The sequence below is a fragment of the Pyrgilauda ruficollis genome, unplaced genomic scaffold (assembly GCF_017590135.1).
Source record: "Pyrgilauda ruficollis isolate IOZ18807 unplaced genomic scaffold, ASM1759013v1 scaffold205, whole genome shotgun sequence".
Lineage (NCBI taxonomy): Eukaryota > Metazoa > Chordata > Aves > Passeriformes > Passeridae > Pyrgilauda > Pyrgilauda ruficollis.
Window position 1 is genome coordinate 345,208 of NW_024519763.1, and position 22,649 is coordinate 367,856.

A 22,649-nucleotide genomic window follows, 5' to 3' on the forward strand; every position below is an offset into this window, starting at 1 on the left:
CTTCAGCCATAACTCTGTCTTCCTAACACCAATAAAAACTTTATCAATGTTTTAGGAAAGCAATTGGAATTCTGCCCACACCTTTTTGAGATGGAAACAACACTCAGGGTTACTGCACCAGCAGCATTATTTAAGTCAGCAAAGGAAAAGTTCCTTTGCCTTTTTGCTGAAAAATTAATGAACAGGGGTGGGGATTTTACTTTCTAGGCTCTGCAAACCTGTTCTGTCCTAACACCCAGAAAAAAAACAACCTTGTCTTTCATGACTTTAGTCTGATCTTAAAGCACCTTTAAGCCTGATTTTAAGGAAGGACAACCTTCAACTCTGTATTTACCCACAGACCAGCTCCTTAAGGCTGAGCCTACAGAAATCTTTACTTACCATATCCACCAGCTGAGTTGCATATTTAAAATGTTCATTGCTTGGAGAGTCAGCCACGTACTTGAACTTGGACTTGGTCTTCTCAAAATTCTCCTTGTACTTACACTGCAGCCAAAGAAAAGCAAACACACCAAACCCAGGCCACGTTAGCCCAAAGAAGGGTAAGGCAATGAAAACGTGATTTTAGAGAGAAATTGTGGCAAAAAAAATGGTGAAATTATTGCATTTGTGTTAACTTGCATTAACTTTTAATTTTAAATTGTATTAACTTTTCTACCAGCAACAAATAGTTGTAAATGGACAGCAAATGTCCAAAAACACTCAACAACAATTCAGAGTGTGTCACTCACCCCACTGTAGAGCACTTTATTCTTCTCTGCCAGGACAAAACTTGGAGTATCCCACACATAGCAGCCAGTGCCTTTGAGCCATTCCAGGTCTTCCTTGTATTTAACCTTTAGAAAAGAAGTAAAAAGACTCAGTTTTAAGCAGATAATCAGTGCTGAAATGAACCTCAGCACAGGGTGTTGCAAGGAGAGTTACATCCATTATAAAATAAATTAGTTTCTCCTATTTTTGTGATGGACTCAGTTTATTCACATACATAATCTATCATTAGCTGTTGCAGTTCCTGTGTGAATTAAAAATAAGCTACAGGTAAGGGGTTATTGTGTATGTACAGAAATGTACAATTATAGGTTGCTACAGGGCTAAACAAATCTAAGCAAATACAAATGAAATTAATTAAAACTGTCTGCTAATTTGACAAGGGGCTGCGCTGCAGTTTTAGCCATCAGATTCTGTCAGTTCCCAGGGAAAATTGTTAATCACTGAAAAACTTCAGCTGCTTTCTCTTCGTTGAGAAAGAAGGTTTGGGCTCATTCTGGAGACCACTTTGAACTTTCATTCTGGGCCATGCAGGAGCTGCTGGGACTCACATCACTGATGGCATCCGTGACCAGGCGGTGGTGGAAGTGCTCGGGCCGGTCTGGGATGGATCTCCAGATTCCCAGCTGGCTCATGTAATTCTCCTTATACTTCACCTGCAGAGAAAATAGAAGAATTAAGTAAAACAATCGAAGAGAACACTCCAGACAACACAAAAGTTTCATTTTTTCCCCCCCTGAAACAGCAGAACTAAAAGAGTGGAAATGAGATTAACTTGTAACACCAAAGCAATCAATATTCCAGAGAAAGAAAGAAATCAACACTGATAATGCTGAGTTTTTCCTAATTATTTGACATATTGAAATGGAACAAAAGGCTAAGTGGCCTGTTTTAGGTTATTTAGAGTCAAACAGTAATTAGGAATGAAGGTGTACATACACTGCTGATGTCATCAGTGACCTTCCTGTGGTAGACAATGTCCAGAGCATCCTTCACAGTGTGGTATTTGCCCTTGGTGTTCTCAAAGGTTTCTTTGTAGCGCAGCTGGGAAGGAAAAAAAAAACATAAAAGAAGGGATTAATGTGCCAGGAACTGTTTCAGTTACATTCCTCACTTCTCAGGAATGATACCCAGGGATATGTTGCTGTCTGACATCCCAATGTAAGAGGAATTTTAGGAGGCTGCAATTGCCTACAATCAACTGCAATTTCATTGAGACTTGTGGTGAAAATTACAGGGAATTTCACCCAATTCACTTCCAGACTGAGGAACAAACATGCCTGCATCACAGGAGTGCTCTCTAGAACAGCACAGGTGCCACTTTTGGCATAAAAATCTTCCCTGCCCTCCTCTAGAAGAAAGCAGGAAGATCATCCCAGACTTTCTCAGAGGAGAAGTTCCCATGTGCAGAAGAGCTGGAATGCTCCTTGGCAGTATATAAAAATCACTCTTGGAGCAGTAAGACTAAATAAACCCTACAAAAAAGGCACATATCCTTTCACATCCTTTCACATCCTGCTGGTTCTGAAATCTATGGAAAAGCTCTCACAAATGAGCATTTTTAAATTGCCTTAAATCATAAATAACCATTCCACGCTTGAAAAAATCAATTTCACCTCAACAACCTCCTGTGCAGCAGCTCAGGTAATTTTTCTCTCTAATCTACTTCTGAATTTAAAAAATGAACACATTCCCAGTGACAGGACAGTTTACTTCTAACACAAAACTGAGATGAAAAAGCTGATAAAAGTTATTTTATCCTAGCCCCAGCATCAATCACTCCAGCCTGTTCTATTTGGAGACTTGATGTGTAAGCAAATTATTTTAGATCTGTTTTTACTTTGCTGTACAGCCACTCTTCAGTGCAACGAGAAATGAAAATTAATTTTAAAAATTGGAAGAGAAAAAAAGGCACTGCAGAAGAATCCAATTATAACTTAATAATGTTCCCAATTTCAAATGGAAATGGACATGTAAATAAGGGGACTTCCTTGGTGTGGGACACTGAGATATTCTGTGCTTTGCATGTTTCTTCCCCACTGACTTTTGCTGTTCTTTTCATGGAGAGTGCAAGGAAAAGCAGCAGGGGCTGTTCCTGGAGTACTCACATCACTGGCATTCAGGTAAGCTCTCTTGGCTCTGACCAGCACTGGGGTGTCAGGGACAGGGGTGTATTTGTCCTTCATCTTCTCATACTGGGTTTTGTACTTTTTCTAAGAGAGACAGCAAGAGGGAAGAGCCATCATTGCAATTTTAGAAACATTTGCCAACCTGCATAAAAAGCTCGTCTTACAAAATCCTAAAACGTGTTTTCAGAATGTTTCATTTCACCAGAACTTACAAAGAAAATGTGGAACTTAAGCATAAGAGAGCAAAAAATAAATGAAGGCTAAACAGATTTGAGCCTTGAAATTACCACTAAAATTAGAAATAAAACTTCTGAAAAGTTCAGCAGAGTGGCAGCAAATTAGAAAACAAGATTTTACCTCACTGATCATGTCCTTGACATTCCTGGCATGTGCAAAGGCTGGAGTCTGACCATCAGCATGATGGTGGGGTCTCTCCTTCGTGGCAAGCTCCACGTACAAGTACTGCAGCAGGAAAAAAATAATAAAAAAAACCCACACTTCAACTAAATTCCACCTTATGTCTCTGAAAAACAGTTGTAAATTCACAATATAAACACAACCACCAATTTCTAGGAATTCTACATTGCTTTGAGAAGGCCTGGAAAGCTTTTGCTGTACTTTAACAATATGTTAAGAAGGATGCCCTGATTGATTTTCATATCAGCACAATTTTTTTACCTGGCTCTGTATTTTTTGTCCTGTCTTGGCTCTTATGAAGTCAGGTGTATCAAGGATGGAAGTGTATTTTGTCTTCAGCTCATTGCCTGCAGCTCTGTAAACCAGCTGGAAAAAGACAGGTCCAGGAATTATTTCTTCTGCTATTGTTCAGAAGCTGCACAGTCACAGCTTTGCAATTATAACATCTCATCTATTCCAGTAAAAAACACAGGGAGGGGTTAATTACAGTTACAAAATTGTGCAGAAATAAAAGAATTTACCTCACTCAGATGGGTTTTTAGTTCCTGCACTGCTCTGTATCCAGGAGTATCCAACACCACCTGGACTTTAGGCCACATTTTCTTGGCAGTACTTGTATAGATATAATTAGACTGGAAAGAAAAAGCAGTATTAATAAAGGAAATTTTACAGTGCAACCCAACAGTGCTCTGAAACAGCAAACTGGCTGCACAGCACAAAATTCTCTCATTCTTTGCTCATTTTCATCTGTTTCACTTCCTGCGTGCACAGAAATAAATCCATTGTCGTCCTGCTCAATTCCCAGGGGAAAGGTCTTACCCAGAGCTTGCGGAGGTCACGGGCACGGACCATGTCAGGAGTGTCATAGAGGAAGCAGCCCAAGCCCTTCAGCCACCTCAGGTCCTCTTTGTATTTAATCTACGAGAGAAATTCAAATCAACGGCCAACATTTGGGATAATTTCAACCTCCGGTTCTTAAACACAGTGAGAAAGCATTTTTTTGTTACAGAACAGAAAGGGAGTGAGGGAAAAAGCCAGCCCCACTCCCAGCAGAGAAGTTTGGAGCTCACTGCAGGCGCTGCTTACGTCACTGGTGATGTCCCCAACGTAGCGACAGTGCAGCACGTGAGGGGTGTAGGGCAGGGAGATCAGGTGGCCCTGCATCTTGAAGAAATCTGACTTGTAGATCAGCTGGAAAACAAGGAACAAAACAGCATTTCACCTGTTTGGTCAGGGGATCATCTCAGTTTCTTCAGTTGTTCTGTTAGGAAGGCACCTACATCGCTGACTGCCTCCTGGGTGGCTCTGACTTGGCGGATTTCGGGCGTGTCAGGGGTGGTGTGGATCTTGTCCTTGTTCTTGTGGTAGGTTGCCCTGTACAGCCTCTGTCACAAGAGACAACATTCTGCATTGGAACACAGCTCAAGACCTTGAAATGGCAAAGAAGTTCAGCCCAGCGTAAGCACTTCTTACACAAATTACTGTTTTCTACCTAGGGAAAAGCCCTTCTTACACAAATTACTGTTTTCTATCCAGGCAAAGATTCCCCATTAATTGTTTTCAATAAATCCTGGAAATCTCAGACTGTAATCCTAAAAACCTGTAAATACATATACTTAATTTTCATGCTATTAAAGCCAGTGATTAAAGAAGCGAGTAAATATATATAAAACTTAAAACTATTGTGACCCAATTTTATACAGACACAATCATTTCTATTCAACTTTAATCACAGCTAATAAAATCAGGCTGCAGTTTTATATTATGGTAACAGTTTCAGCCTGGATCAATGTTCCCTCACTATTCTTGATGGATACTTCTCTAAATAATTTAAAAAGCCTCAAAGAAGAGAGATCCTACAACTCAGCAGTCACTATACTCTCATTATGAATATTTTGGGCACTGCAAATACAACTGAAAGCAAATACATATATTTACTGTACCTCGTTAATGACTTGATTGACTTTCCTCACATTTTCAAAGCCAACATCTTGAGGTCCCAGAGTGTAGCCCTTGGCTTTCATGTGTTCATAGGCTTCTTTATATTTCAGCTATAAGAAGTACAAAAACACACAGAAACTAAATTTGATCATGATTCTGGCTACACTGCAGCTCTGACAGCAATTTATGATGCATTAAGAGACAGATTTTTAGAGATAAACAAGAGAGATGTAGCTGTATCAGAGTTAAGTGCACCACACATCATAACTATTTTTGCCTTTATCCTACGGCCCAAAATTAATAATATAATACATTTTTCTTGCATCTAATAAGGTATTTGCATAATGCTGAGAAAATGTCTATTTTGATAGTAAAGGCCCAAGCTGAGAGTCCCTTATCTGGGGCTGCTGATCATGGCCATGGTGTAGAAGGATGATTTGGAAGGATTTAGGCCCTGACTTACATTACTGCCGATGCGCTGGGCGTGTTTGGCGTGCTGGAAGTTGGGAGTGTCCGTGGGAAGGCTGTAGCCAGTGGGCAGAGCATTCACACCAGCCCAGCGATACAAATTCTGCAAGAGCAGAGAGAAAGACTTTGTACAGCTGTCAGCAATACTTGAGGGGAAAATCCCTCTATCCCAGAAACCTCTCCATCACAACTGGCAAAAGATTTCCCCCATTCCTGGGGATAAAGAAGCATTAAAATGCATTTTTATAGCTTGAATGAAGATATTTTCCCACTCTCATTTCAGAGCAGTGGCATGCAGCTTCACCTGAAAAGCTAAAAGCAGACAATTTGGTTTTTCAGTATCACAAACTCTGTGGAGCCTGAAGTTTTGTACTTACCTCACTCTGTATTTTGTTTGCATTGTACGCCCGCTCCAGATCCACTGTTTTATCAGTGGGGATCATCTTGCCTTGGACATTCTTCTTGTAATCACCCCGATAGACAGCCTGGGAAAGAGAAAAAGTTAAAATTGTCACATCTTCTCACAGTGTGTTTTGTTTGTATACAATGAGAATTGTTCCTTTAAAAAATGGATTGAAGTTTTTTGGCTTCAGGCAGTTAATGATTTTAGTGATTGTGTCTACAATGAGGAGTAGATAACCAACAATGATTAAAATTAAATTATTAAAAACATATTAAAAGTCCCATTTCTAAAGCTGCTGAGGTAACAGCATTTGGAATATTGGCTGGAAGGTGAGAGAAACACTTACTTCACTTAAATTCAAGGCACTGATCACATTCTGGACATAGACAGGAGTGTCTGTGACCACTGTGAAGTCCTTCTTCATTTTTTCTGCCTTAGATTTGTACTTAATCTGCAGAGAAAAAGCAAGAGTTCTAATTGCTAGGGCTAGTAATTGTTAATTTAATTTATTTATTATCATATTTACCATATTTACTATTCATTTCATCCCTGAGCTATTTTGTTAGTGAACCAGCATTGAAACAGACAGTATATCGGAAATGTGGCTTGTTATTTAATGAATCCTTCAATCAAGAAGGAGAAATAACATTTATTCCACTACACCTGGAGTGGAGTAAAGCCACAGTGGAGTGAAAGAGAAGAGTAAGAAGCAAACCCAGGGTTATCCACTCACATCACTGCGAAGGTCATAGGCTTGCTTGGCATGGAGGATTTCAGGAGTGTCCCAGACAAAGCAGCCAATGCCTTTCAGCCAGTTCAGATCATCCTTGTAGATCACCTAAGGAAGCAGAGAAGGAACCTGTAAGAATTCCATCAGGACCTAATCCCTTATGTATAAATCACTCCAAAACACAGGAAGGTTTCTACTACTTTGATTTGTTTGTTTGTTTGTTTGAGAAAATCAAAACAATTCTTTCTGGAATTTAAATAATTTTTGTTCTATTTGCTTCAATTTGGACAATAAATTAAAAATCCAATGATTTTTTAAAAAAACCAAACTACTGCACATCCTACTGGGCTCTGATTTACTGCCAGATCCTACTCCTGGGCTCACCTGCTCAAGGCAAGTGTGTAGAAGCTTTGACCAACCAGAATTTTCTCAGACTTCCAAAGTTTCCACACCTCATGCAACCAAATAAAGGACAATTTACAGACAGGGTAGAACTGTAATGTTATGACCCAAATGCCTGCACTATTAACACTGAAATTATTGAAATTATTGCAGAGAGGTTGTGGATTCCCCATCCCTGGAAGCGTCCAAGGCCAGGTTGGACAGGGCTTGGAGCAACTTGAAAAAGTGGAAGGTGTCTCATGGCAGGGAGTGGAACTGGATTTGCTTTAAGGTCCTTTCCAACCCAAACCATTCTGGGATTTTCTGATTCTGTTCAAACAAGCCCCATCTCAATGACCCATTTATTGCCAAGCGTCACAAAAATGAATTCAAGTGGCAACTTCAGAGTGCTCCGGCAACATTTTTGCTAAATCATTTCCTCCAACAGAGGGCAAATGAAGGAAAGTTCTCAAAAGTGAGCCAGGAACAAATGATTTGGGGACTTACATCACTGACTTGGTCGGTGACTCTTCTCACGTGGGTGTTGACCTGCAGGTCTGGCAGACACAGCCAGTCGTGGAGCCGCGTGCGGTAATCGACCTCGCTGATCTTCTTCTGGGCATCCTTGGCTGAGATGATGTCCACCATGTCCGGGACAATGTGCACCTTGGCTTTGGTCTTCTCATAGGCCTCTTTGTACAGACGCTGTGGAGTCAAAGCAGTGTTTAATAAAGCTGAAGAATAAACTGTCGATGAACTTGCAGGAAATCATTGCTATTTTCATGGGATGTCAGTGGGAGAGAGATCACTTTGGCTCTGACTAAAATTTACATCTGGCCTGCTGTAGAAATAATTTTCAGAACCTCAGCAAGGAAGGTAAAATGTGATTTGTTCAATTTTCATTGTGCTGATGAGTTAAAAGAAGGCAGATGATGATTTTACCCATATTACACTAAAGGTTTGGCCATGCAGGCACTGCAGTAATTGAGTTAAAATTTTAATTTATGGTTGTATTCTAGAGTTTAGCAAATACTGCTCACCGCCAAGTGCACGTGGGAGTGGGATGTGTGGATCAAGGCAGGGGGATTCCTTGAGTGGCTGCTTCTGAGATGAGCATGGCTTTACCAGGAAAACACACATCCAGAACCAACACTTACATCAATGTTGAGCTTCCCAACTCTGAGGCACCTTTCCGTGTTGGGATCATCCTCAACACCTCTGGGGAGGGTGTACAGGGCTTTGAACTTGTCATATTCCTCACGGTATTTGACCTGAGCAGAAGTAAAGAAATGCAACAATTAACTGACTCCCACGAGTCACTTGTGGGTTTGGAACAAAATTCATCAGCATTAAGCAAAAAGTTGAGTCCAACAAGTAGAGAAAGGTTTTAAAGCAGGATTTTAGTTTTCTGTTTTGTCTTAAATGGAGAAGAAAGCACATCATAACAATCACACTGCAAAACAACAGCTGAGTAGAGGATTAAAAAATAAATAGATGTAGAATAAGGCACTTATTTATTTTTCCAGCTGTTTCATTTAAAGAGATCTGTGGATCTCTTAATTCTAACTTCAATGAAGCTAGATGTTTCCTAAAGATGTTTCCTGTACTTTGTAAGCATCATTTAAAGATTTTTGGGGTTTTTTCTGACCTGAATGGTCATGAAACTTAGACTAGAAAAACTCTAACATTTTCAGTTTGGATTACTATAAAAACTGACTTTTTTTTTTTCCATGACAAGAAGCCACAAAGGACTGTTACCCAAATGACTATCAGAGAAAAATCATTATCTACAGATACATATCATATCTCAAATAAAAAGGGAAGGAAAATAAAGTTTAAAAAATATTTATATCTATAGCAGATGCAAGGCATGAAGGATTTAACTGTTAGAATTTTTAAAATCACTGCAGTGATTTGAAAAAAATAATTTAATTCACTTACAATGCTTGCATTGTGCTTCAGTTCTTTGGCACGTGCCAAGGCCACAGTATCTGAGGGCAGTGCATAGCTGGTGGCCTTCACTTTATCCCAGGCCTTCTTGTAGAGATTCTGTGGGGAAATAGAAAGTTTGTGTGAGTGGAAAAATAGTTTTTGTAAATAATTACCAACAACCAATAGAAAGCAAAAGCCCTTCTGCATTTATTTAGACACCACCAACAGTAAAGTATTGTAAAGAAGATATTAAGTGGCACTTAGTATCAAGTGCATGTAAAGGGTGACAAAAATCCTTTCTAACTATTCATGTCTGCTGTCATACAAGGTTTTAATTTTGTTCAGGAAATCTATTTATTAATCCAGATATTTTGCCAAGACTGGCATTACAATTGGAATGGCCCTTGCCTGAAATGCAATATCTGCCCCAAGCTCAAGCAGTGCAGAGGGCCAGCACTGGCTTTGAGAAGCTCCTGGTTTGGATGTTTGTCTTCAAAGAGTGAACAAACAAAATAAAACAAAGATCCCACATTAAAGGTCCTTAAGAGAAAGAAAATTGTGTATAAACACTTACATCACTATAGAGGTGTTTCAAACTCTGAACTCTTTCTGAATCCACTGTGTCAGTCACAGTTGTGTACTTGTCCTTAGTTTTGTGGAATTCCTCCTTGTATTTCACCTGGAGGATGAAAGCTGGGTTTAGTGAATTGTTTCAATGCTCAGCAGGACAACCCTGAGCAGGAAAGGTGGGGACTCACGTCACTGGCATTGGCAGCACTTTGCAGAGCAGTCACATAGACAGGGGTGTCTGTAACCACACTGAAGTTCTGGAAGTTCTCCTTCCCTGCAGAGGTGTATTTTATCTAAGGACACAAAACCAACAAAACACTCCTTAGTGCTGGAAATGACCTGGAAATCTCCTGCCAGCTTCCTTTAAAATCCCATCTGGACAGCTGAAATCACAGATTACAGCTTACTTAAGATCAACTCTGAAAGTGACAGGTCATAAAATAGAAATACTTAATATACAGCCAGTAAGGAGTAAGGAATAATGAAATTAAAAACCACAGCTGGCTTTACACTCTCCTAAGTTTTCTCCTCCTCCAATAACACAAGTGATGTCTATACAGAAGCAATTCCAAGACTGTATTTTCACAGTTTAAACAAAATATTTCTGATGTTACAGGAATTACTTCTTTCAGCTCTGGACGAGGACATGTCAACTCCAGTGAATCATAAATGGAAGAAAAATCCACAAAAATATTTATCTATTTAAGGAAGACTTACCTGGCTCTGCAGGTCATAGGATTTCTTAGCCTGTAGGATTTGTGGAGTATCCCAGACGTAACATCCAAGTCCCTTCAGCCAGTTTAAGTCATCTTTATACACAGACTGCATGGAAGTGAACAGAACATTAGGTCAGGAAAAAATTTGCCTTCTACCAATTGAACAAAGGAATTCTGCATCCTACTAAGCCAGGCACTTCACACACCCTCAGATTTTATTGGGAAGGTTGGTTGGCCCAAGCTGGGACACCACTGACTGCAGAATATGATCACAATTCTCTCACCTTGAGGCTGATAAAACCCCAACAAACAAGGGGAATTCTTTTGCAGACCCACTGGATCCAGAAGGATTCTGGATGCTGTCCTGGTCCCTGTGCTAATTCCAGCATTCCCAATTACAATAGATAAGGATCACTGCAGTGATTGGTACTAAGAGTCCAAGCCACAGTTATTAATTTCGTATTCAAATATTATGGAAGATACTTGGGGAAAATATGATGGGAAAGGCTGCTATAATGTCAAACAAATGGGGTCAGTAAGCTCACATAAGTTTAGAAGGGTTTGGACAATGCCCTCAGGCTCCTGGTGGGATTTTTGGGGCGTGCTGGATGACTTTAATGGGTCCCTTCCAAGCCAGCCTAATCTATGGCTCTGAATAAATGATAAACATACATCACTCAGGATCTCCTGGGCTTTCCTGGCGTGAATGACATCGTTCTCCTCAGGGGAGCAGCTCCACTGATGGAAGTAGGTGCGGTACTCCAGGTCACTGAGGATGTACTGGCACTTCTTGGCCAGGACGTGGTTCATCATGTCAGTTGGGATATGCACATTCTTCTTGGTGTCTTCATAGTTCTTTCTGTAGGCCAGCTGAAAAGCAAAGATTGGGGAAAAGGTGAGAGGAAATCAGAGTGATTTTCTGTATAACTTTGGATTTTGGACTGAAAGGTGACAGCATAATCTGAGATGTGGTCTCTGGATTTAGTAGCTAAAATGCCATGGGATTCAACAGGACAGAAATCTTAACTTGGATATTAATCACCTTTTATTTTGCCAAAGTTCTGCAAGGACAACAATTACCTTCACTTGCAGTTTTAACAGCTGATGAGAAAACTAGCAAGTCTTCAGGATTAAAAAACTCATGCTCCACAAATGGTTTTCATCTAATTAAAGATGTAATATTTGGGATTACACTGATTTTGTGCCCTGCATGACATGCTGTATGTGCAGTGCTGACAACAGCAACACATCAAATGTGCATTTACTTTTCCAGCTCTTAAATTCCTATTTCAACTCAACATCTACACTTTTATTTGTAAAGGAAATGAATCCCACATGGTATTTTTTACTGCTCAGATCCTTAGATTAAAAGAGAAAAAGGGGGTTTTTGCCTTACTGTAGTATTACAAATAGCTGAACAAACCCCTTCTCAATCTCCTAAGTAATTTTAAATTAAATTATTCAACCCACATATAAAAATAAGCATTCAGGAAATATAAACCTGTTGAAAAAATTTTTACTGATATGATTGTGGATTTATGTTAAGATTGGGCTTGATCTTGGAAGTCTTTTCCAACCTGAATGATCCTGTGATTCTACAGGTCGATTAAACTTTGCACTATTTATGTTTAAGCAATGAAATAGTGAATTTAATCAGTGAAATAAATGGTGAAATAAAGGAAATGGAAAATACTCCAGACTCATTCATTGCTTACCACGCTCCTCATTTTCTGGAATTCCAGGGAGTGAATGACACTGGGGAAATCACTAATATCCTTCCCAGCCAGGTAATGGCCTTTCAGCTTCTCATATATTTCCTTATATTTAAGCTGAAAAAATATTCATGTGGAAATTTTAATGTTCATTCTTGACAACATATTGGGGGGAAAAGGGAAAGAATGGGAAATCCCTCCTGACCTCACTGTTGATGTGGTTTGCATGTTTGGCTCCCACAAGTGGAACGTATTTCTCATCCAGAGAGTATCCAATGGGCTTGCTCAGCTCCCAAGCCTTCTTGTAATGTTTCTAGACAAGAAAAAGCATACACACATTTAATGGAAAAATCAGTTATATTTCCCATTTATACACGCATGGGATATAACATGGAATGCAGGATACTTTTACAGAGTGGTTCCCAATAAATTAAATGGACAATGTTCATTTTGAACAGTCACTCAGTAGAAGGCAAACAGGACAAGTGTTCACTTTAGGTAGCTACCTGAGCACAACTTTGAGCTGATTTCTGCTTTAGTTATTACATTTATACCAGAAGGGCAATAAAAATATCCAAAGTATACATATGAGCTCTGGTATAAAAGTGCAGTATAGAATTGAGATTGATAATTTTATAGATTATCAAAATTGTGAAAAATCTTCAAGAACTATTGGTGTTTATTAAAGAAACATTAGTCTCAACAGCACTATCCTAATACTTATTTTGTTAAATATTAAATATATTCACCTTCAGATTAAATTATGAAATGCCTACTCATATGAATGAGTAATTACTTATATTTTTAAAAAATTGAGTTTTCTCATTAAAATCAGTGAGACTACTCAAAAGTAACTGCTTGATTATGTAAATCATATACAGTTTTCATTTCTTACACAAAAAGTAAATGTAAAATTTATCAGTAATCTCCAAAGATATTATTGGATGGAATTATATTTGGTTTTGTCACACCATGACAAAACCACATGACTTCCAAGCACCACACAGCTGTCCTTTGAGATCACTTCAATAAGGAAAGAAATCATCCTGATTCCAGTGAACCAAACAGGAAAGCTGAAGAAAAAAGTGTTTAAATAACCTCCCTAGTGCCACTACTGAGAGTAGAACAGTTCCTCAAGTCCACCCCACACACTTCAAAGGTTGATATTTATGGGATCTCACCTCACTGTGGAGCAAGGCCATGTCTTTGGCGTGGTGCAGAGCAGGAGTATCATCAGACCCAATGTACTGGCCTTTCTCCTGGTTAAATGTTTCTTTGTATTTTAGCTACAAAAAGAAATCAAACGCAGCGTTAATTCCACAGGAGAAATACATTATTCCCATTAGTCCATCTATTAGTAGTAGACATTAATTTTCTTGTGTCATAATGTAATAAGGTTGTGTAGGACATTCTACCCATTGTAATACACAGGCAAACGTTACTGTGTCACCTCAAAATACACAAGGTATTCTTGAAAAATTTAAGCTACTGCTCAGCAAATACAGTTTAGCAACACCAGGAACTCCATGAACTGCTCATCAAGGACAGGACTCAGTCTTCTCTGCCAGCTCTAAGTCAGGGACATGCCATATTCTTCTACACGAAAATGTTAAATTATTTGGACAGCAATATTGTGTTGTTCATTCATATCACTTCTTACTAAACTTTTTCACCCCAGGAAAGCCTGTTATTAATGAGGTGCACACAAAAATATATAAGGCTAAAACTAGTATAGTCAGCAAAAGCAATTAAATAATCTCCTAATCCTTCTACATGAAATTTATTTTAAAAAAAGGTACATACATCACTCTGATTGACAGAGTTCATCTTTGCCAAAGTGATCTCAGGAGTGTCAACCACACTGGTGTATTTGGAAAAGTTCTCCAGGGCTTCTTTTGTGTATGCTCTCTGCAAAGAGGTGAAATAATGTCACAAACACTGTGCAAGAGAAAGAAGTGCCAATTGTGGAACTGCTGAAATATTTTCTCTTACCTTGTTTATCAGTTCTTGTGCATTCTTGACCTTCTTATGCTCCACTGAATCGAGAGGGATCCAACCACAGCCACGGAGCCACTCCAAATCAGCTTTGTAGATGTTCTAAACCAGAAAGACAATGCAAAAGGACAGAAATTACTGAACTCTGGATGGATTATGTGCTGTGGGCAATATCCTTAGGCCAAACATCATGTGGAAACACCTCGCAGAGCTGCACCATCACTCACATCACTCTGCAGGTCGTAGGCCTGCCGGGCGTGGATCACGTCGTTCTGGTCAGGGTGGCAGGTCCACTGGTGCAGGTACTGGCGATACTCAACATCACTGACCAAGTTCTGGCACTCCTTTGCTGCCACAACTGCCATGGCATCCGAAGGCATGTGGATTTTGGACTTGGTTTTGTTGTAGTCTGACTTGTAGAGCCTGTCGTTCTGGATCTCGCCCGCGTGCTCGTACCACACCAGCTTGGGGTCATCCCTCATCTTGGCCACTCCCACGTAGTGACCTCTCTGCTTGACATACTCAGCTTTGTATTTCAGCTGGTGGGAGAGGGCAGAAACACAGAGAAAATCAGCACTGGCTGTACCCACTCTGGTTTTAACCTGGGAACAGCTTCAGCTTTGTCAACACAAAGGGCAGATGAGACAGGGAGTCGTCAAATGCAGCTTTAGGTTTTCAGCACATGACGAGATAAAAATCTGGTCACAAACAATAATATTACTTTGTATAAGCCTTCCTGTTCAAAATACAGCATTTTCTGGTCTAATATACTCCCCATTTTCAGTAAAAGATATTGTTAACACAAGAGGAAAGACTTGCTAGAAAATGTTCTCTAACAAGCACATTTAGTCTTATTTTGGCAACAAATTATGTGAGATTGTCTGAAGAGTGGATGCTTACTTATGGTATTTACATCACACTGTTTTGACAAAATGTATATTCCAAATAAGAGTCATCCAATAATTTCAAGACCCGTTATGTAAACGTTAAGAATTAGAAGTGTGTACTGGCCTAGAGGTTTTGATATGCCAAAAAGTGAAATCAGAGCCATACATGTTATAATCATAGTATCACTTCAAATTTTACACTTTTTTTAAAATTTAACACTTATAAAGTATGGAAGTCCAGCTCAGATGATTTTGAAAGGACTGTTTCTGGAGAGAGGGAATGTGGAAGGAGTCTGACCTTCAGCACTAATATCTCCAAACCCCATAATCACAAAGATAACTGAATTATTTGGAGGACATAGTGGAATTCACAGGCCATGAAAAGTCTGGATGTTATCCCAGATGGAAAGCTTCTTAAGTCTGTTTGGGAATTTTCAAGGCCTTTAACATTTCAGGCTTCCAAGCACTCATCTTCCTAATGAGAAGAATCATTACCTCACTTTGGACATCACTGGAGTGCTTGGCATGAGAGATCTGCACCGTGTCAGGAGGCAGGAGGTAACCAGTGGCTTTTTCTTTCTCCCAGCTCTCCTTGTATAAATTCTGTGGGAAATAAAAGTGATGAGGAATTCAACACTACCACAGCGATAACGATTACCATATGTACGTAATTTATTTAGAAGTATAAGGATAACAAATCCTTCCTTCAGGTTGTTATCAATAAGGCAGGTTTTCTAAATATGTGATTTTCTAAATACTCAAAAATGTGAGTAGAAGCTGTCAAGGAGAGACCACACACCTGATTTAGAATTCTGGCAGCCTCTCGGGCCATGTCCAGCTGTGGTGTATCTGTGAGAGTATAATTTGTCTTGGCCTCATTCCATTCTTTGCGGTATTTAATCTAGGACACAGAAAGAAATTACTGCCTTGTAGCATCCCCACAGAACTGGGAAAACACCATAATTTACACATAAAATAACAAACCAACCCCTGAACTGGCAAGGCTGGTAGACAAAGCACATTGAATGCAGAATCACAGAAGTCAAACGTAGCCCAGACACTGAGAGCAAACTTACATCATTGAGGATTTCAGTGCTATTCTTTGCTGTGACATAATCAACTCTGTCAGCCACGGGAGTGAACGGGAGAGTTTCAGCTTTCGTGCGGTACTTCCTCTGTACAAGAAAGAGAAGAACAGATTACCCTGGAATATCTGATGCCTACTACAGCAATTCTGAATAGATACACAAGACAAGGAAGTACTCATGGAGAAAAACCTCTCCATACACAATAAATGTTGTGAAAATACTGCAGCTGCATTTTTCATTTGAAAAAAAAACCCATCATTGTTTAAACTATTTAAAATATTTTGAGTGACAAATACCCCTGAAGAAAATTTTAGTATTGAAAAACATTTGGTTACCTCACTCAGGAGATCTCCAGCATATTTGACATGCTTGACTCCCAGGGAATCATTTGGCAACCATCCAATTCCCCGCAGCCATTCCAAATCAGCTTTATAAACAGCCTGGGAAAACAAAAGAGGGTCCATACTCTTAGCTACACTGGTCCATGCTCTCAGCTACACTTCCCTGGACAATCCAGCAAGATTCATAAATAACAGAATATAATCCAGTGGTTAAAAGGGGAGCAGTAATTCCAACATGAGCACTACATCTGAATTTATCATCTTTCAACCATTTATAAGTGGACTACACTTTGCAACTCTTAACAAACAGCAAGGTGAGCTCCCTGAATTCAGGAACAGATTCCCACCCCTTAGAGCTGAAGCAGAATAAGAAGAGGCAATAGAGGACTAAGTTAAGGGGTGTTTCCAGGTGAACTTACGTCGCTCTGGAGGTCGTAGGCTTGCCTGGCATGAATGACATCGTTCTGGTCGGGGAGGCAGATCCACTGGTGCAGGTAGTGCCGGTAGTCGGCATCGCTCACCAGGGCCTGCCCGTGCTTGGCTGACACGATGGACATCATGTCCACTGGCAGGTGGCACTGGGTCTTCTGCTTGGCAAAGAACTTCTTGTACTCTCGTTCACTCTGAACTTTGGCCACGTCCAGGGCAAACTGGATTTTGGAATCTCCCTTTGCGTTCGGCACTCCCACGTAATGTCCTTTCTGCTTCTCGTGCTCCAGCTTGTATTTGTACTGGGGGAAGAGCAGAGGTCACCATCAGTAACAGCTAGAAAGAGCTCTTGGAGCATGGGATTTGCCTCTTTTGGCACTTACATCACTGGCAATCTCTCTAGAAGCCTTGGCTGTCTTGATTGGGATTGCATCTGCTCTCAAATCGTAGTTCATCTTCAGCTCGTCCCAAGCTCCTTTATATTGTTTCTGAAGAGACAGATAAAACACCACACACATGCTGAATGCTCTGGCATTTGCCATTACAGAAACAGAGTTTCCAGCCATTTATTTCCTGAAATACCACAAAATTTTTTGAGCAGTACTCCTGCTCCTAACCATAAATGCAGCTGCCTCTGAAACATGTAACAGCAGTTGTGCAACCTATAAAGCACAAAAGTGTGTTTGTAAAAGTGTAGAAAATATTTACATGCCTTGGATTCTCATCCTTTTTAATAAAATATTCCCTGAGTGGGGCACAATATTAATATTTTTTAAATAGCTGAACACAAATATTTATTTTAAAATAAAATTACTTTTATTTTAATAAAATAAAATAAAATAAGGATAATAAAGCCAAATACTTTAAGGCTATTCAGTAGAGAGAAGGGAATGCCACAAACCCTGTATGAGGATAGACTTCGATGAGATTCACAGAGATTCATCATCTTAGAATGATATAATCCACAAACTATTTTACAGAAAATGGAATGATAAACGTACCTGGCTGTAATTAACAGCATTAGCCTTGGCTAGGTTGATTTCAGGGGTGTCTGGCATGATGTGGATCATAGTCTTGTCCTTTTCCCAGGCTTCTTTATATTTTTGCTGTTAAAACAGACATTTAATAATATCATCAGACTTATAGAAATTCACATATCAATAACAAAAAAATCCCATAAATGTCTCCTGAACTATCATCTCTAAAGAGTAAAATGTTTGGAAAAGCATTACACATAAAACACCACAGATCAGTTTTACATTTTAGCAGTGAGATTTCTCTTTAGCTTTAGCTTCTAGTGCAGCTTTGAGGAGTTTGGAACATACAGTGCTGATCTGTTCAGCGTTGGTTTTGGCCAGAACAACATCTGGGGAATCCACAACACTGGTGTACTTCACACTGTCAATGGGGGTCCGATACACGTTGTCACTCAGGAGATCCTGGGCATTCTTCACCCTCTTAATTTCTGGAGAGTCATTGGGCAACCACCCAATTCCACGGAGCCACTCCAGGTCTGACCTGTACACAGCCTGAATGAGATGGTCAGAAAAGGAAAACATTGTTTAAAATGATTGTCTTAATTATTTTAAGCTATGCAAAGTAGATTATATATAAACCTAGAGTCACATGAATCCTTTTTGTAGACAGGAGATGTTCATTGTTGCAAGTAAAATTAAACCTGGCCACAAGTGTTTAAGTAGTTCAGCTCTTAAACAACACATTCTAAACTATGTAAGGAGAAACAACTGAAAGGTGTTGCAGTTAAAGATGATTAATATTAAAAGCTTACAAAAGTCTTCCTGTCCCTTCCAAAACACTTATTCCTCTAATCATTTCAACAATTTACAAGTCCTAAGAAAACCCCAAGCTGCCTACCAGGAAAACTGACAAACAGCAAGAAACAGGAACCTCATCTCCAAAGCTTGTAATTGAAACAGTGAAAGAGGAACTGATAAGCAGCAAAGCCAGGTCAGGAAAACAGCTGCACTGACTCCTGCTTTGCATTCAGCCTCTAAAACCTCTCACTGGCTACCTCACAGAGTTTTCTTCCAATTAAATAAATTTCCAAGCTTACTCAAGCAAAGAGAAGTAACAAAAGCCACCTGATTCCAAGGCAAGCAAACAAGCAAACAACTGTTATTCCTAAATCCCATCAAAGCAAGAGAGACAAATCCTTCAGCCTCTCCATATCACACCTATCCAAAAGCATTATGCAACACATCATCAACTAAAGTTCTACAAAATTAAGAGATAAAACCAATACTTTTTAAGAGTCTAAAAGAGCACATAAAAGCAGTAACAAAAATTTAAGAAATCAGTGTAAATATAAATCTGCTGTGCCTGTATAGCATTGAACAATCAGAATAAGGTTATAATCTATTAAATAATAAAACTACACATCTCTGTGGATACTCACATCGCTCTGGAGGTCGTAGGCCTGCCGGGCGTGGATCACGTCGTTCTGGTCAGGAAGGCAGGTCCACTGGTGCAGGTACTGCCTGTAGTCAATGTCACTGAATCCACATATATATTCATATATTTTATACTTTTTTAACACAAAGCATTTAAATAGATTTCTTGGTAGAAAATCAAGGAGCATAAAAATCTGTTATCCTCTGTCTCTTAGTGATATTGCCTCATCCTTGAAATAAAAATTGTCCCAGTCATTGCAGAGCTTTTTTCCTGGTTCTGTGTTTTGGGTTTCAATGTGATACTGCAACAGAATTACTTCTTTCCTCCATAAAAGACAAGCATTTACACTTTTAGAATTTATTTACTTATATTTATTCTGGAGACAGATTTTGAAGTACTTCCTATTTTTAATCAGAAATTATCTTGACAAACTCTAGCACAGACTCCTACATCTTTTTGTTCATCCTACTTTAACATCCATGGATAGCAATGGTGGGCATATAAATAATCTTCATGTTATTATATTTATTCATAATTGTGATACATAACTCATAGAAAAAATACTGGCTATCCATTTTTTTGTGCACTTAAGGCATGTGGTAGGATCACTTAGAAAACATATTTCTATATTATCTATATATTTTGTGAAATGTGATATTAGTAAAAAAGTGAACAAAGATTCTGATTATTTTCCATTACCAAATCCACAGAGAAGTGAGAACAAAGCCTGCTCACCTCACTGGCAATCTCCCTGGAGGCTTTGGCAGACTGGATGGGAATGGCATCAAAACGCAAATCATAGCCCTTCTTCTTTGACTCCTCCAAGGCCAGTTTGTACATTTTCTGTGAGAAAAAAATTCACGATTCAGTTTCAAAAACAAAATTGAAAATTGCATCTCAGTTCAGTACAACTGTGCAGTAAAACAAATAAAGCCCCTAAACTACATTGTACATCTTCAGACAATTTAAATACTTTTCTGTAGAAAAGAAAAAAAAAAAGATTTCAAAGACCTCGTAATTTTATTGTAGATGTTTGGAAAATGGAAATCATTTAGGGAAGGCAAATACTGGAACATTTAAAGAGCTAAATTACCTATTTCCACAACGTGCTGTAGAAATGATTTCCCATTTATGGGGGATGATATATTTTAAAAGTATATTTTTGTGAAGAACAAGCCTGATTTCAGCACTGAAACTGGCCATGTAGGAAAATAAACAACCTGACAATATTTCACCATTAATAAAAAATCAAAGGTGACAACAGTGTACTTATGGGAAACCCTTTAACTGTCTCAGCTCTCCAGTTGCACTCACCTCACTGTAGTTCACTCGGTTCTGTTTGGCCAGCAGGATTTCTGGGGTGTCAGGCATGACATGAATCGTGGTCTTGTCTTTGTTCCACGCTTCAGTGTACAAACGCTAAAAAAGAAAAGAGGAAGAGATTGATAGGGCACTCAAAACCAGGTTAATATCCCAATAAACAGGGAAAACACATTAATTAAAATGATAGGAACCTGGTCTAGGGGAAATATTCTCTTCCCATGGCGGGAGGTTGGAACAAAATGATCTTTAATGTCCCTTCTAACCCAAACCAATTTATGCCAATATAAAATGGATATACAGTTATGTGTTTATCTGGTAAAAGTAACACCAACAAAAGGAGAATTTATCTGAGAGCGTTTAAAAACATAAAAAAAACCGCCACATTGTTTCAGAATAATGAATAAACCAAAGCATTATTAATGCCCAATGCACACACACGCCAAAGAAAATATTTAAATACAAAATGGAGAATATTACACAAATTTGAGTCTTCCTTACCTGATCTTAGAGTTTTGAGTGAAATAACAAGAGCACACTGATTGAAAATGCATCATGCCTGAACTGCAGCATTGCTGGTGCTTAGTTCATTCCCAGTCCTGTCTCCAGGGATGAGGCAGAGACCTCTGATGTGTCACCCAGAGGGATCAGGACTCACCTTGTTCATGGTGTCTGCGTTCTGCTTGGCCAACACCATCTCCAGGGAATCCGTGACACTGGTGAACTTGATGGTGTCCGGACACTGGCGGTAAATTTTATCACTCAGGATCTCTCCTGCTCTCTTGGCTTTCTCAACTTCCAAGGAACCAATAGGAACCCATCCAATGCCTCTCAACCATTCCAGGTCTGATTTGTAAACAGCCTGAAAAAATTTGAAAGTTTGTTACACATGGGCAAGTGTGATCAAATATTAGAATTAATATAAACAAGCACATAATTTATGAAGAACTGAGTATGTTTCTGAGGATATGGTTCTGAAACTAATTGCTTTTTAAGATGAAGTAAAATAATTATTAAAAAGGAAAAATAAAAGAGGTATCAAAGCACAATGATAGTATCAGAGTAACACACAAATTATACCTCAAGTTAAAGACTAAAAAGATATTTGAAAGACCAAACACATATTTGATGAAAGAATTGAAGGAATGAAAGAATGAAAACATTTCAACAAGTCTGATGCAAGTGACTAGAGGCTTGTCATCCATATTTTAAAAATTAGATTGTGCAAGACAATTCTGTATTACAAAATGACTGCATTACAGAATTACTGTACTACAGAAATACTGTGTTACAAATTTAAAGATTTGCTCACATCACTCTGGAGGTCATAGGCCTGCTTGGCGTGGATCACGTCGTTCTGGTCGGGCAGACAGATCCACTGGTGCAGGTAGTGACGGTAGTCAACGTCACTGACCAGCCCTTGGCACTTCTTGGCCAACACAATTCCCAGCATGTCCACGGGGCTGCTGAACCTTGTCTTGGACTTCTCAAAGTCCTTCTTGTACTCCCTGTCACTCTGGATCTTGGCCACGTGCATTGACCACATCATCTTGGGGTCGTCCTCGATGTTCCTGGCCCCAATGTGGTGGCCCAGCTGCTTCCGATAGCCTTCCTTGTACTTGTACTGAAACAGAAGAGATTTAAAGTTACTTGGTGTATTGAGAAATTAATAAGCAATTCTAACAGTTTAACATACTCATTATTTTATAAAGATAAAAATATTATATATGTCATTCTACTCTGGGATTAATTTTCATGTAAGAAGCTTTTTTATTAGATATAATTACCTAAGACTTTTTATATAACATGCTTTCAATTCACTAAACATTTAATGTCACATTCTAACAAGTTTGGTACTTCACATCCTTCTACTATTAAGATCCAATTGTAAATATTAACTTACTTTGCAAACTTTCAACCAAACTCCTTGAATAAGACCATATGATTTGTTCTTAACACAAAGAGTTGAAATATCAAACTTGAGAGTAAACAAAGAATATAAAAATCTGT

At 39.0% G+C, this 22,649-nt stretch overlaps 1 protein-coding gene across 1 annotated transcript in view; it reads right to left on the reverse strand.

Moving 5' to 3' along the window:
- The window catches only part of NEB (nebulin), a 98,124-nt gene that overhangs the window by 35,663 nt on the left and 39,812 nt on the right, over positions 1-22,649 (reverse strand). Inside the window, exons 58-95 of the mRNA XM_041467298.1 lie at positions 21,952-22,263; positions 21,298-21,501; positions 20,634-20,738; positions 17,291-17,395; positions 16,898-17,209; positions 16,473-16,577; positions 16,126-16,224; positions 15,849-15,950; positions 15,545-15,652; positions 14,390-14,701; positions 14,160-14,264; positions 13,971-14,075; positions 13,349-13,453; positions 12,373-12,480; positions 12,171-12,284; positions 11,128-11,325; positions 10,457-10,561; positions 9,928-10,032; positions 9,744-9,848; positions 9,179-9,286; positions 8,395-8,508; positions 7,745-7,942; positions 6,860-6,964; positions 6,473-6,577; positions 6,101-6,208; positions 5,719-5,826; positions 5,258-5,365; positions 4,595-4,699; positions 4,401-4,505; positions 4,134-4,232; positions 3,836-3,946; positions 3,576-3,680; positions 3,255-3,359; positions 2,877-2,981; positions 1,708-1,812; positions 1,320-1,424; positions 732-836; positions 382-486 (exon numbers count right to left, since the gene is read on the reverse strand). Coding sequence (XP_041323232.1) covers positions 382-486; positions 732-836; positions 1,320-1,424; positions 1,708-1,812; positions 2,877-2,981; positions 3,255-3,359; positions 3,576-3,680; positions 3,836-3,946; positions 4,134-4,232; positions 4,401-4,505; positions 4,595-4,699; positions 5,258-5,365; positions 5,719-5,826; positions 6,101-6,208; positions 6,473-6,577; positions 6,860-6,964; positions 7,745-7,942; positions 8,395-8,508; positions 9,179-9,286; positions 9,744-9,848; positions 9,928-10,032; positions 10,457-10,561; positions 11,128-11,325; positions 12,171-12,284; positions 12,373-12,480; positions 13,349-13,453; positions 13,971-14,075; positions 14,160-14,264; positions 14,390-14,701; positions 15,545-15,652; positions 15,849-15,950; positions 16,126-16,224; positions 16,473-16,577; positions 16,898-17,209; positions 17,291-17,395; positions 20,634-20,738; positions 21,298-21,501; positions 21,952-22,263 — 4,923 coding nt within the window. The remainder of the gene's footprint in view (positions 1-381; positions 487-731; positions 837-1,319; positions 1,425-1,707; positions 1,813-2,876; positions 2,982-3,254; positions 3,360-3,575; positions 3,681-3,835; positions 3,947-4,133; positions 4,233-4,400; positions 4,506-4,594; positions 4,700-5,257; positions 5,366-5,718; positions 5,827-6,100; positions 6,209-6,472; positions 6,578-6,859; positions 6,965-7,744; positions 7,943-8,394; positions 8,509-9,178; positions 9,287-9,743; positions 9,849-9,927; positions 10,033-10,456; positions 10,562-11,127; positions 11,326-12,170; positions 12,285-12,372; positions 12,481-13,348; positions 13,454-13,970; positions 14,076-14,159; positions 14,265-14,389; positions 14,702-15,544; positions 15,653-15,848; positions 15,951-16,125; positions 16,225-16,472; positions 16,578-16,897; positions 17,210-17,290; positions 17,396-20,633; positions 20,739-21,297; positions 21,502-21,951; positions 22,264-22,649) is intronic.